Source organism: Astatotilapia calliptera, chromosome 13 (assembly GCF_900246225.1).
Source record: "Astatotilapia calliptera chromosome 13, fAstCal1.2, whole genome shotgun sequence".
In the NCBI taxonomy this organism is placed as follows: domain Eukaryota; kingdom Metazoa; phylum Chordata; class Actinopteri; order Cichliformes; family Cichlidae; genus Astatotilapia; species Astatotilapia calliptera.
In genome coordinates, this window is record NC_039314.1 from 16935254 (window position 1) to 16948026 (window position 12773).

Sequence of the window (12773 nt, forward strand, 5' to 3'; positions counted from 1 at the left end):
TTCCTGTACTACTTTGAATTCACCTGTAGGAAGAAAGTTACAATCCAGCCAGCCACAAAGCTTTAGGCAATTGCCAACAGTGGAGATGATTGCAGTGGAAATGCATAATGCTGTTAAGTAGCTTATTGCTAGCCTTAAAGCATTTTGGATTATCGTTAGAGTAATTGGAGCTGGTTCCCACCTGTTCTTATTTTGTACACACTCATATAGACTGCAGATGATTTACCAGGTTATCACAACTGACAGCTTTGCCGGTTATGCTAATAGAGCCGTTTGTTCTGTGACTTACAAATCCTAACCATATAAGCCCATTCTATTTGCTCTTAGCAGGGAGTCATAATCTGAGCACGCAAATGACTGGAGGACAGATAGATTAGCGCTTGTGTCGCACACATCATGGAGGCATCATGAGAAATTGTTGCTAATTGGACAAGCTGTTGAAGATAGTTTATTTTTTACCACACAGATTCCTTGATAAAGTGAGTCTGATTGTTCGAGACATCTGAAAGAGATGCTACGCAGCTCTTTACTCTCCTCAAAAACACCCCTTAAGATTTTGTTGAGATGAAGACATCAGTGCTTGAATTTATTTTTAAAAATACTGTAGAGGACAGAGAACAGAAAAAAATAAGTGCAATAGAAGGGGGCAATTCAGAATGAATTTTAGGTTTCAACATTAATGATCCAGAACAAAAACAAAAAATAAATAAATCTACTAGACCCACACCAGCAGAGCACAAAGTAGACTCATTTCCCTTGTACTATATTAGAGGTCTGCGTGGGTCTGTTCTTTAAAACCCACCTACTCAAGCTGTTTTTGTGCTGAAGCCACCTGTACCTGCAGGATCATCTATTGCTCTCAGAGTCACTATATAGAGCCTGCCCACGAGCTCACAATTTAAAACTCGCAAGTTAGATTACTAAGAAATGCTGTCCAAATGTGTCCCTACAGAAACTGCTTCAGTGTGAAGAAAACTCATCATCTGGATCATATAATGTAATGCTGAGGTTGGAGTGGGTCTTGAAAACAGATACATAGCCATTAATATCCCAAATGCTAATTTAATGTAATGTTTTGTCATCTGTAACTTTAAATATACATATGCAACTCTGCAGTTCCCTGAAAAAAGCTGTTTCCTCCCTCAATTTCCACAGACTGTAAATATTTCAGATACTTTACTTAGTTGGGTTTTTGTTCTTGTTTTTTAAATATAGCCGCTGCTTTTATAGACACGGGCATATGTAATGACCCATGATTGGCTCTGTGGTATTTATTTGAACCCTGCATGATCATAATGGCATCACAGTAGCATTCCCTTGGGTCTTTAGTTCTCTGATAATTATTGTAATAATAATAAAAAAAATTTTTTTTTTTTAAAGGAAAACCTCTGCATCTCAGTTATATAATCAGCTCTTCACATGATGTATTTGATGAATATTTCTCTCTTGGAGTATTGATATATGTAAATGGTTTCTCGTTGTTTCCCACAGGTTTTTCTAAAGCAGCTTCAGGAATGAAAAGAAGTGTATTGATTGCATTTCATTGATGGCTCATTTAGCATAATATTAACTGCTTCCACCATTAAAATGTGGTAACTCGCTTTGGGTTTTGCGGCGTTTAATGTTAATTGTTTGAAATCAGCAAGAACAAAGGCTGCAAGTGTCAGAGATCAAATAACCCATGCGAGGTCAAAGAAAAGACTTCAATTTATGTGGGCGAGCCGCCTAGATATTATGATTCTCTGCATTTCTGCACTGAATAAACAAAGATAAGCATTAATCTTCCCATAACTGAGCCCTCTGATCATTTTATTTTTTTCCCAGGCCACAGATCCAGATGCAGGCGCTAATGGCCAGGTGCGCTACCGGATCGTGAATCATCCCGACTTGTTTACAATAAGCGCTAATGGAAGCATCTACACACGAGTGCCACTTGATCGGGAGTCAAGAAGTCAGTATGACTTGGTGGTTGAAGCCTCGGATGGGGCAGTAGACCCGCGACGGACCTCTTTCACTGTCTCAGTCCAGGTCACGGATATCGATGACAACAGCCCGGTGTTCTCCCAGCAGACTTATGTGGTGAATGTGCCTGAGAACAGCCCTGTGGGAACTGTAGTCCTGCAGCTAAGTGTAAGAACTTGATGTCCAAGCGATTTTCACTAAATGTCTCCTTTCCCCTGATGTATGGTACAGGTGTTTGTGTTAAAAAGGCTTTTGGAATCTTTTAACTTCAAGAGTTCTCAATTTAGCAGTTTAAAATGTCAAATGCTTCCAGACAGAGGCAATTATGCAGCCAGCAACATACATAATCTTTTATGCAGTGCGGTGACAGCTCTCTGCGCTTTTTTTTTTTTAGAATAAAACTGAAAACATCCTCAAATCGTTGGCTTCAGAAGAGAATTGTTTTTCGATCCTTCACAACCAATGTTAATAGAATGTTTATTGTTTGTTGTGAAAGAAATTGAGAAAAACGTTTTCTTTTTTTTTTTTTTCAATTGGTGTAATCTGTCTTTGGCATCGCTTCAACCCTGTCAAACAGCAGTGCATTTGTTTGCGCCGAAGTGTAGTGTCGAAAAACCCGGTGCACGAGGAGCAAACGCGAGCAGAGGGGCGAGTAATTGCTGGGATATTGTGAGTGACATCTCCCAGACGGGGATAAAGCTTGAGGGGGAGGGGGAGAAGAAGGGCAGGTGGGGGCCGAGGTCGAAGGGTGTGAGTGACAGTGGCACTGTGACACCATTAATCTCCTAGACGACACATTAACTCTGAGCGCACCAGGGTGGTTGGCAAAATACCTAAATAGCACAGGTGAGATAGAACAGAACAGAGTCTGTCTTAGTTTTTTTTTTTAATCTCACACAAAAAGAAAGAAAAAGTGACTAAGATAAACTATATTGTATCAGATAGCTATGTATGTGGGTTCCTCAGTGCATATGTCTGTCTTCCCCTGAGGATGCAACCTATCAACTTTGAAGGTGTTCATAAAGGAATTTTTGTTTTTCAGATTTTCAAGACATTGGCCCTTTAGCAATAATCTTAAATGTTGTATTTCCACAGTTAAACTTACTTTAGTGTGTGTGTGTGTGTGTGTTAGTGTTTTCGTGCAGATGAGCATGTTTAAGTGCAGACCACACTTGGCACTCTCAATTCTGTCAGCTCTGAGGGTGTTAGCAATGCTATGAGAGTAACAAGAGTTCATTTCACGGCAAATTTTGATTTAGTTTTAGTCATAATATATGGCATCTGAATTGTATTAGTTTTAGTTGACTAAATATCATAAGGTTATGCTAGAAATAATAAATATAAAGTGTAAAGTTTTTCCTTAACATTAAATGCAAAATGTGTCCTTATGTCAACTCTTCTCTTCCTCTCAGCGTTGGCATTTTGTTGCTTTTGTGAAAAACAGGAAGCACAGGAGAAACAAGGTCACAAACATTCATGGTCTTAATACTCAAAGATTTCCGTTCGCCTCAGCTGCGCTTTGTGTTTACTCTTACTTAACAAATGTAATAACTCTTAAGTCTTCTTTTTGCTTATGAGTGAAATACTGCGTAAGTGGCTAATGAATCCCCCAAAAACATGTCCTGCATTATGCTGCATCTAATATATCTCCTATTGAAGCAGCCATCGCTCTACTTTGCAATTTGTGATTTAATGCAATGAGTTCTCCATAGTGATTTAATTTAATCAGTGTCTGATTAATGACTGATCCAAGTAGCTCCTACACTGTAAAAAAAAGGGGGCATCACCATTCGTTGTCTATGGCCTATGCTTACCAGCTTATATGAAAGGTTCTGATTTTGAAATTATAATGTTAGGCTCGTCCTCTCTCCTCTTTCATCACCTTACTTTCTCCAGTGTTAATGCTTTCCTTTCCTCCTTCTCCTCCTAGGCGGTAGACTTAGATCTCTTCTCCAATGTCACTTATCGGATCAAGACTGAATCAGCCAGGCAGCTGTTTTCCCTGAACCCTGTAACAGGGGTGTTAGCTGTACTGCAGACCCTGGACTTCGAGTCCCTGGCAGCTATGAACATGGGGGCTTCTTACACATTCCAGGTAGAAGCTGTAAACCAAGGAGGGGTCATGCCTCCTGGGCAAGCTACTGTCACAGTCCACATCACGGTAGGAGCCTCCAGATAACTTGTCTACTAAACCCTCCTGTGTGTTATTCTCCTTTCATCTTCCCGCACTGTCCCTCCGGATGTGCAGCACTGGCAGTGAATATGTAGTGAATTGTTAGCATAGTTTTACATTAGTAATAGCTTGCATAAGCCACAATTCAAAAGGGGATTGGAGAATAGAGACACATTACAGTATTGTACCTGCACTGCTTTGTGATGTTAAATTCAATTTAATGCCATTTATTGCAAACGCGACTGTATTCCCTTTGTAAACCACGTTTTGGCCTCCTGACCTGCTCGTCCTCTCAGCATCACCGGAAGGGGAAAAAAAAGAATTGATGGATATGTGTTTCTGTCTGGCACACAGTGCTATCCCTGACTTGAATGACTCATTAACTTTGTGACAGCAATTATGTCAGGTTTTTCAGGAGCTTGTGTTCCCTTCCCAGCCTTTCAAGAGATTAACAGCTGAATCCCAACGAAAGGATTAGACACCTTGTATTGTGATACTGTTCATGTGTGTATGCGTGTGTTAATGGTCGTGCGTTTTAACTCTGAGGTATTCTTCAAAATGTGTTCACATTTATCTCTGTGTATGAATTCGGTCCACCCACAGTGACTGTCTCCAAGTCTGTAGAGTTAAGCTTTTGATATTCCACAGAATGAGAGCAAGTGCCTATCCAGCAGGCTCACCACATGGTCTGCCAACCTGTAGAGTGACTTTGTCCTCTGATAAGGAAAAGCTTTGTTGCATTCTTTTTGCTGTCACCCAGGAATGGTGTTTGATAGGATAAACATTGCACAGCTACTGATATCAAAGCAGCGACTGCTATTTCAAATGGCGGATATGAGTTAGAATGAGTCTAATGGATTCATACAGGCTTCCAGGGAACTAGGGATGGAGATAGAGTTGATTCCACTGATTTTACTTCCTTCCCCGTGTAACACACCCGGAGAGTTATTTGAAGTCATCTATGTTTGATTTTTTCCCTTGTATTGTTTTGTTATTGCCTCCTTTATCATATACTTTGCTGTGATGGATTAACTGCTTTCCTTGTGCTGCTGTTTTGATTCTCCCAAAGTTTTTCCTTCTGTTATTAACTTCATAAATGCACGTGTTTGTATGCGTGTGTGTGGCAAAAGTGTCGCATGTACTCTACACGTACATGTAGCACATACATATGTGCAGACACGGCTTCCTTGTGAACACTTGCAGCACAAGGATCAGACTTTGTTGTTCAAAGCAAGGGCTGTATCATAGATTTTCTGCTAGGAAACACTAAACCTGTGTATAGATCAAAGGGAGACTGCCCTCCACCACTGAGCTTATAGAACACATACTGTTGCCCATGGCTCAGCCAAAACAGAGGAAAGTAAAGAGAAAATTCAGGAGAAGGAAACATCAGGCTCCAGTAGTTATAATAGAGTTAAGCTATTCCTGAGAGAAATGTGAATGGCTTACTGAGTTTTTCATTTTCACACAGCAAAGCAAGGTTTGCATAGTTGACAAGATTTTCTTTCTTTGCAGACTCAAACATGGTAGAGCTTTGCTGTGCATTGTTAACTAGGAGAAGGTGATTAAAGCTGTGCTGTTATGATGACACTCTCACGTGTTCTAGGGAGCAATTAATAACTGAATGCTGATAAAACAGTTTTCTTTTTTTAAAATTTCTAAATGTTGGAACACAGATACTAGCCTGAAAGCTCAGCATACACATACACATTTACATAATGATCTGATTAAATATTATTGTTATTAAACTAAATTTTGCCATCATCTGTTATTCTCATCATTTGCTAGTGACAGTAAATGTTTTGTACCTATCCACTGTTAGCAGGTCCTGTAATGTTATCTAATAAAGGTAGTGGCTATTTCATTAATTAGTTAGAGTTAGTTTCTTTTGCCCTCCAAACTGCTTTAATTCTTCAAGAGTTTTGAAAAAGTTTTGAAAACATTCTTCAGGGATGTTTAGTCCAGAATGACATGATGACATTTCACAGGCTGCACGTCTATAATGTGAATCTCCTGCTCGTGTACCTTTGAGACGTGATGATGGATCAAAGCATCGCATCTCAAAGGTGTGCTCTTGCTTTGAAATCTGGTGACTGAGGAGGTCATTTGTCTAGAGTGAACTAATTGTCATGTTAAAGAAACCAGTTTGAGATGATTTTAGCTTTGTTTATGCTGCTGGAAGCAGCCATCACTAGATAGGTACAGTGAGGTTTTGAGAACATATTCCCATCGCCACCAGTATAATGAATTGTTGACACAAGGCAAGACAAATCGAGCCTTGTGTTATCCAGGGAAAATTCTGACCCTATCATTCAAATCAAAACAAAGCAGCATTTTTTTTCCAATCTTCAATTGTCCAATTTCAGTGAGCGTGTGTGAATTGAAGCCTTGGTCTCCTGTTCTTAAACTATAAAAGCTCAGATCAGGTACCACCCCAGCATTAAAAGCCCACAATGCATCACAGATGCTTTTCTGCATACCTTAGTTGTAACAAGTGGTTATTTGAGTTTGAGCCTGTAGTCTGGCCACTTTGCTCTGAGCGTTCACATCAACCAAACCTTTTCACCCAAAGAACTGCTGCTCACTTGATATTTTCCTCTCTTTTGAACCTTCTCTATAAACCCTAGAGATGGTTATGCAGTTAGTGGCAGTAAGTGTTGTCTGATAGAACCAACTATGCCATAATCTTCCCACTTCTGATGCTCATTTTGGACTTAAACAGGTCATCTTGAACATGTCTATATGCCTAAATGCGGCTGCTGCCATGTGACTGGCTGGTTTTTGTGAAGTTTAAAGCAGTTGAATATGTGTTCCTAATGAAATGACTGAGTATAGCATAAACTGTGTTTGTTTATCTGTGAAGTGAACATACTTGGATGAGATTTTCGCTTCAGATCAAACATTCTGGCACAGAGAAAAACAAGAAAAAACCTAGCCATTGTATTAGTTTAATTGCTAATGAAACATTTAATTTTCAGACAGCTGCTGTGCTGTTTTCACATGCCTTTATGTTGCACGTGGATGTATTCTGTTCACTATTAGGAATAGCGTAATACACACTATTGGGCACTGTTGGGCGTTACTGTTCTTAAATGAAGGTATTAAGTTAAGTGACTGAGCTGAGAGGTCTGCATAGTGAGCAGATATTACTCTGTTATCAAATACATAATAATACTTTGCTAATGTTAGATGAGCCTCTCCTCTGTATTACTGGCTCTAGTAAGTAAGCAAGTTGAAAAGACTTACTCTTTAGTTTTCTTATGTATGAAATCCTGACTGAGTTAATCTGTGTTTCAGCACTTCTAAGGCAAAAGCAAAAGCGCCATGGACTTGGCTGTTTGTTTGCTAATGATATGTCTTCTGGCGTAGGAAAAAAACACCAAATGCATATGTTAACAAGGCTACAAACTAGAGTTTATTTGGGGGACTTACTTGCTCTGCCAGGGGGCATTCTGAATTACTGAAGTGTTAACTGAAGTCAAGTAGAGCAGCAACTGCAAAATCTATCATATTATTAATTCACCATGCAAACAGCATTAGAAAACATAGTGGTGATAGAATATTGCTGAATTCATTTGACCCTTTCTATTCCCTTCTGCCTTACTCTATTAATACATGAAGTAAAAATACGTTTTTTTGTTTTTTTTTACTGATACCTGATGTGCTTTTTTATTATTAACCTTTATTTAACCAGGAAAAGTCCCATTGAGATTAAAAACCTCTTTTGCAAGGGAGTCCTGGCCAAGAGGCGACAACACGTTGAAATTACAAAGTTACATACATATTATAAATAACAATTACATTTTAAAAACATTTTTCTCTGGCTCTCTCAATCTGGACTTAAAAGCATTTAATGAAATAAGATCTGCTATCTTCCAGTCTTTTTGCATCATGTTCCATGTGAAAGGGGCAGCATAAGTAAAAGCCCTCTTTCCCAGTTCAGTTCTGGCAAATGGAACATTGAGCAATAAAAGATCGCTTGAACGCAGGCTGTAAGAAACAGTACTTCTCCGTGTGAGCAGATCGCAAATGTAGGTGGGCATTTGTCCAAGCAGGGCCTTATAAATAAAGATGCACCAGTGAGCAAACCTCCTGGAGGACAACGAAGGCCATCCCACTCGAGCGTACAGATCACAACAATGGGTCAAGGCCCTACAGTTTGTAATAAACCGTAAGGAGGCATGATAAACTGAGTCAATCTTATGAAGACACTGGGCGGAAGCATTCATGTACAGCAGATCACCATAATCTAAAACAGATAAAAATGTAGCATTTACAAGACGCTTTTTTGTCTCAAAAGAAAAGCAAAATTTGTTTCGAAAGAAAAATCCCAATTTTAGTTTGAGTTTTTTCACAAGATTGTCTATGTGAGGTTTAAAGGTCAGAGAATCATCAATTAAAAAGCCAAGATATTTATACGTATGCACCACTTCTATGAGGTTTCCCTCAAGAGTGGACATATGAACATATGAACTGCAATGTTTAGGTAAACAATGGCACTAAGATATTAACTGATCTGTGTTTCATTTCAGGACATGAATGATTTCTCCCCCATTTTTAAGCAAGACCTGTATAAAGGCATGGTGGCACCCAATGCAGAGAAAGGAACAGTCATTACCACAGTTTATGCTGAGGACCAAGACCCACCAGTGAGTACTGTTTGAAAAATGCTGTGCACATGTTATGATTAAGATATGCAACAGTGGAGAAAGAGATGAAAGGGGGGTGGGGGGCTTTGATTGATGATTTCAGACCTACATGTGTCTGTCAGAATGTCATTTCACATGATGCATTTAAAAGATGTTTTCAGGACCTCAGTGCTCTTATTAGAATTGCAGTGCTGTGTGAAAGTTTATTCCAAACCAACTCTAACTGCAAGGTGTGCATCTCCATTTGTATGAGTCATTCACTCGCCTCAGAGTGTCAGATTTCCTCAAACTTCTTTGCCTCACTATCTGAGCAGGATCTGTTGGGAGCTGTCTTAATATAGTCTGAAATCCAAGGAACATTACTCCATGCAGAAAAGAAATTGTGACAACCGGGGGAGACTGGAAATGTGTAGATAGTACAGTTTTTATGAATTCTTGTCTTAGTATTATTTAGCTGAGAAAATCGTCATATTTTATTGGACTTGGTCACCCAGCAGTGTTCTCGACTGCACTGGTTTATTCCTCTTGGCTTTTATGTGTGATTTTTATATTTAAAGCAACATTATCAAATTACTTCAGTGATCAAATTTGATTATTGATTTATCTTTAAAAACTTTCAGAGTCAAAAATAGAAATCTGAATTTCCTAGCGACCTCCTCGCCATGTGCTAGTCGTGTCCAGGTCTGGATGTTTTTTGGAAAGCAAACTTGATGCTTCTTATTAATAGCACAGCCGCTGGTCGGATCTCACCAGGTCTGAAGAATCTTGCATTCTCTCTGCAGCATGTAAGCACAGAGATACTGATTCCTGTCAGTGCCAGCTGTAGGTGGTTGAGCATCTCAAGAATGTCACAGATTGCACATCTTACCTTTCCTCCCAGAGAAAACACTCCCACATCCTGGGTTTCTGTCTCTCAGGAGGTACACCTGTCCATCAGATAGTTGATAGTGAACTCCTAAAATCCAAACCCTGTGTATCATCATTTGTAAAATGAAGTCTTGTTTTTTTCTTTCATGGTCACTATTTTAACTGACAAAGATCTAGCAGCACTAAAACACAGTTTGGAAATCATCCATATCTTCCCACAAAGTCATGGAGTGACATGGGAAAATATTTTAACAGAAAGAAGTGTTGGTTTACTAACAAGGGCTGACTAACCCAGTTTCTGTCATGGACACACCTGTTAGGTGGAAAGAGTCTAGTGATTTCTAAACATGCCAACAAATGTCCCTCTCTGTTAAGCAGGCTAGCAAAACCCTGCCAGCATAATAAAGAAACAGAATTGTCATGTCAATCTGACACATGTAAGTAATGAGTGTGTTTTGTGAAGGTTTTAATGCATTTCTCCTGAATGAGGTTTTCTTTTTTTAATTATTTTTGTAGAGGACATTTTGTACTTTGTTGTAAAGCTAGCATAATACCTGTCCACCTGCACCTTAGCAGAAGTGATACTAATGGGTTTTAAAAAGTAACTGCATTTTCTGCACACCACTCAACCCCATAACGTCAATGTTAATATCACCCTGAACGAGAGAGGAGATCACCATGGAGACAAATGTTCCAGTATAAACCTTTTATTCTTCAGGGGAAGATTTAAACAGTCTGTTATTTTTGAGTCTGTTGTTTTTTTTCTTCTGTGATTGGGTTGATCACGGCAGAGGCAGTTTTCTTCTTTTAGCGATTCCCATTTCCTCAGTAACCTTCTAGTCACTTACAAGTCAAATGAGTCATTTGTAATTTCCCAAAACCAACAAAATAAGTCGTATTGACGTGTTGACTTTATTACACTCTCGGATCAAGGCTTGCTTTTGTGTTGCCTGTCTCTGAAGCATTGTTCAGTGCCTCTCAGGGCTTCTGAGATTGATCAGTTTTAATGAATTTGCTATTTTTATGTTGAAGAGAATTAGAAATAAACACCCACACATCTTATTTTTAATTGCATTTTCTTCACTTGTTAAACAGTGAGGGTGATCTTTGTTTTTTCCCCCCCCTCTCTTACTGCATTTGAGCATTGCTTGTCATGCATGACATTTTGGGCGCCTGTTTGCAATGTTAACGACAGTGAGTTCACTCAGGCGGTGTCTATAAAAAATTCATATCCCATGTGTAGAATGTCATACAAGACCAAGTGGTTGTGCAGCTGAACGTTTCTGTGGACACGGCAGACAAGGACAAATATTCCTGTAACAACACTCAACAGCTTACATATTTTTGTACATCTCTCCTGAGTTATGTGGAGCACCAATTGCTTTTAATTTCTAGTTTCTCGAGGAATATGAGGATATAAAGAAAAGCACTCTTTTCCAGTGAATAGTTTTGCTGTCTGGGTTTTTATTTTTATTCCTATTTATTTCTTTATTTAGCATTATGGTCTTATTTTTTTTTATTTCTGTTTATTTATAACAATATGGTCTTGATATTAACTTAGACACTTCAAATGAGAAATTATGGGCACAAAAAACAGATATTGGCAATACCAGAGCAAAGCTGCTGCCATCACTGCAGAGGTCTTACTACTGAAGTTAGTGGGGGATATTTTTTTCCGTAATTGGTGGTCCTGGTCTGACATCTTTTCAATTAAATGTCAGAAAACAATCTGAAGAGCTTTTAGAGATTGGATTTTGTTTTATCCCCTTAGTGAATTCACTCAGATGGTTTTGTAACCTCTAGGAGACACATTTTTGTTAGTAAGCCTCCCAAGAGATACACTGCTACTACAAGCTTTACCTCTCTCTAGTTCCAGGTTTTACCCAGTCCTCGAGGAGCAAAAGCTGTTCAGCCAAAGAAGGAAAGCTTCAAGAAGATTATTAAAAATCAGACTCAGTTTTAGGTCCACAGGGAGGGAACTAGAATAAGATAAGCTATAGAGATGATTAGTAATCAGCAACCGTGGTTAATGTTAATCAGAGGTTCATATTAAAGTCCAGGCTGGCATTAATGAATGCAAAGTGTGTTACCTTGGAGACTAAAAAGATGAATTTATGAATTTTTCTTAATATTATTTCCAATTAGATTACTAGATTTGAACCAATGAATAACAATGATTTTATTTAGGAGTATCTGATGAGAACCAAATTATGAGGAAAAGCTCTCAGTTCTTAAAATTGACAAGAACTATTATATTAGAACTATTATAGCAATTTTTTTTAAACATAAGCCACTGCAGTTCTGTTGCATAATAAAATAACAAAATATAACATTTATGAGTCGTGTTGCTAAGCAAGTACTTTTACTAGTCCTTTATGACCTGACTGCATTTTGTATCAGATTACCCTGAAGTACTCTGTTTTCATCATCTTTCTTTTCATTTGAATATGTAAAATGTGGGGTCCAGATAAGTGGATTGTTATTGCATTGATATTGTTCGTGCTCTTCTTTCTCCTTCCTCCAGGGTACTCCGGCCAGTTTGGTTCGCTACAGAGTGGATCTGAACAGATCGCCATACAGTGGGAGTATTTTTGATGTGGAAGCAGAAACGGGGAGAATTATCACTAAGGTCAACCTCAATGAAGAGCCCAGTGTCACCTTTAACGTGAGTGACAGCCATTATGTCAGCAGAGGTGGTGATGAGGTCCCTTTGCTTAAAGTGTCAGTGTCACTTAATGGTTGCAGAGATGAGGCAGAAAAAAAGATGTGCTGTTTAAGCTTTTAAAGGAGTTAAAACTGAATTATGTTTGGGTGGGTGGTATGTGTTATTGTGACATCTGTATGAATGCCTGGACCCAAGGTTTCATTTTAACAGGATGACCACTGCTATTTACCTTACCTGTCAGTGCCTTAAATGTTGTGGTTGAGTAGTTTATAGCACATAAGACAACCGGTGTGCTAGTGGCAGTAAACGGTGTTTAGTTATGATTATCAGCTGAGTGATTGTGAGAAATATGATATAAGATACAGTGGCGGTGCTGAAAGCCTGATTATTACAGGACAGTATATAACTGTGGAAATAGCCAGTGATTGTAATTCATGACTGACATAATTCTGCTTTA

General features: G+C 38.8%; 1 protein-coding gene across 7 annotated transcripts in view; it reads left to right on the plus strand.

Moving 5' to 3' along the window:
• Window positions 1–12773, plus strand: part of LOC113035231 (protocadherin-15-like) — a 222786-nt gene that overhangs the window by 154900 nt on the left and 55113 nt on the right. For all 7 annotated transcript variants that reach the window (XM_026190643.1, XM_026190644.1, XM_026190646.1 and 4 more), the window contains 4 exons: window positions 1825–2130; window positions 3893–4123; window positions 8668–8784; window positions 12176–12316. In XM_026190643.1, the coding sequence (XP_026046428.1) occupies window positions 1825–2130; window positions 3893–4123; window positions 8668–8784; window positions 12176–12316 (795 nt within the window). The remainder of the gene's footprint in view (window positions 1–1824; window positions 2131–3892; window positions 4124–8667; window positions 8785–12175; window positions 12317–12773) is intronic.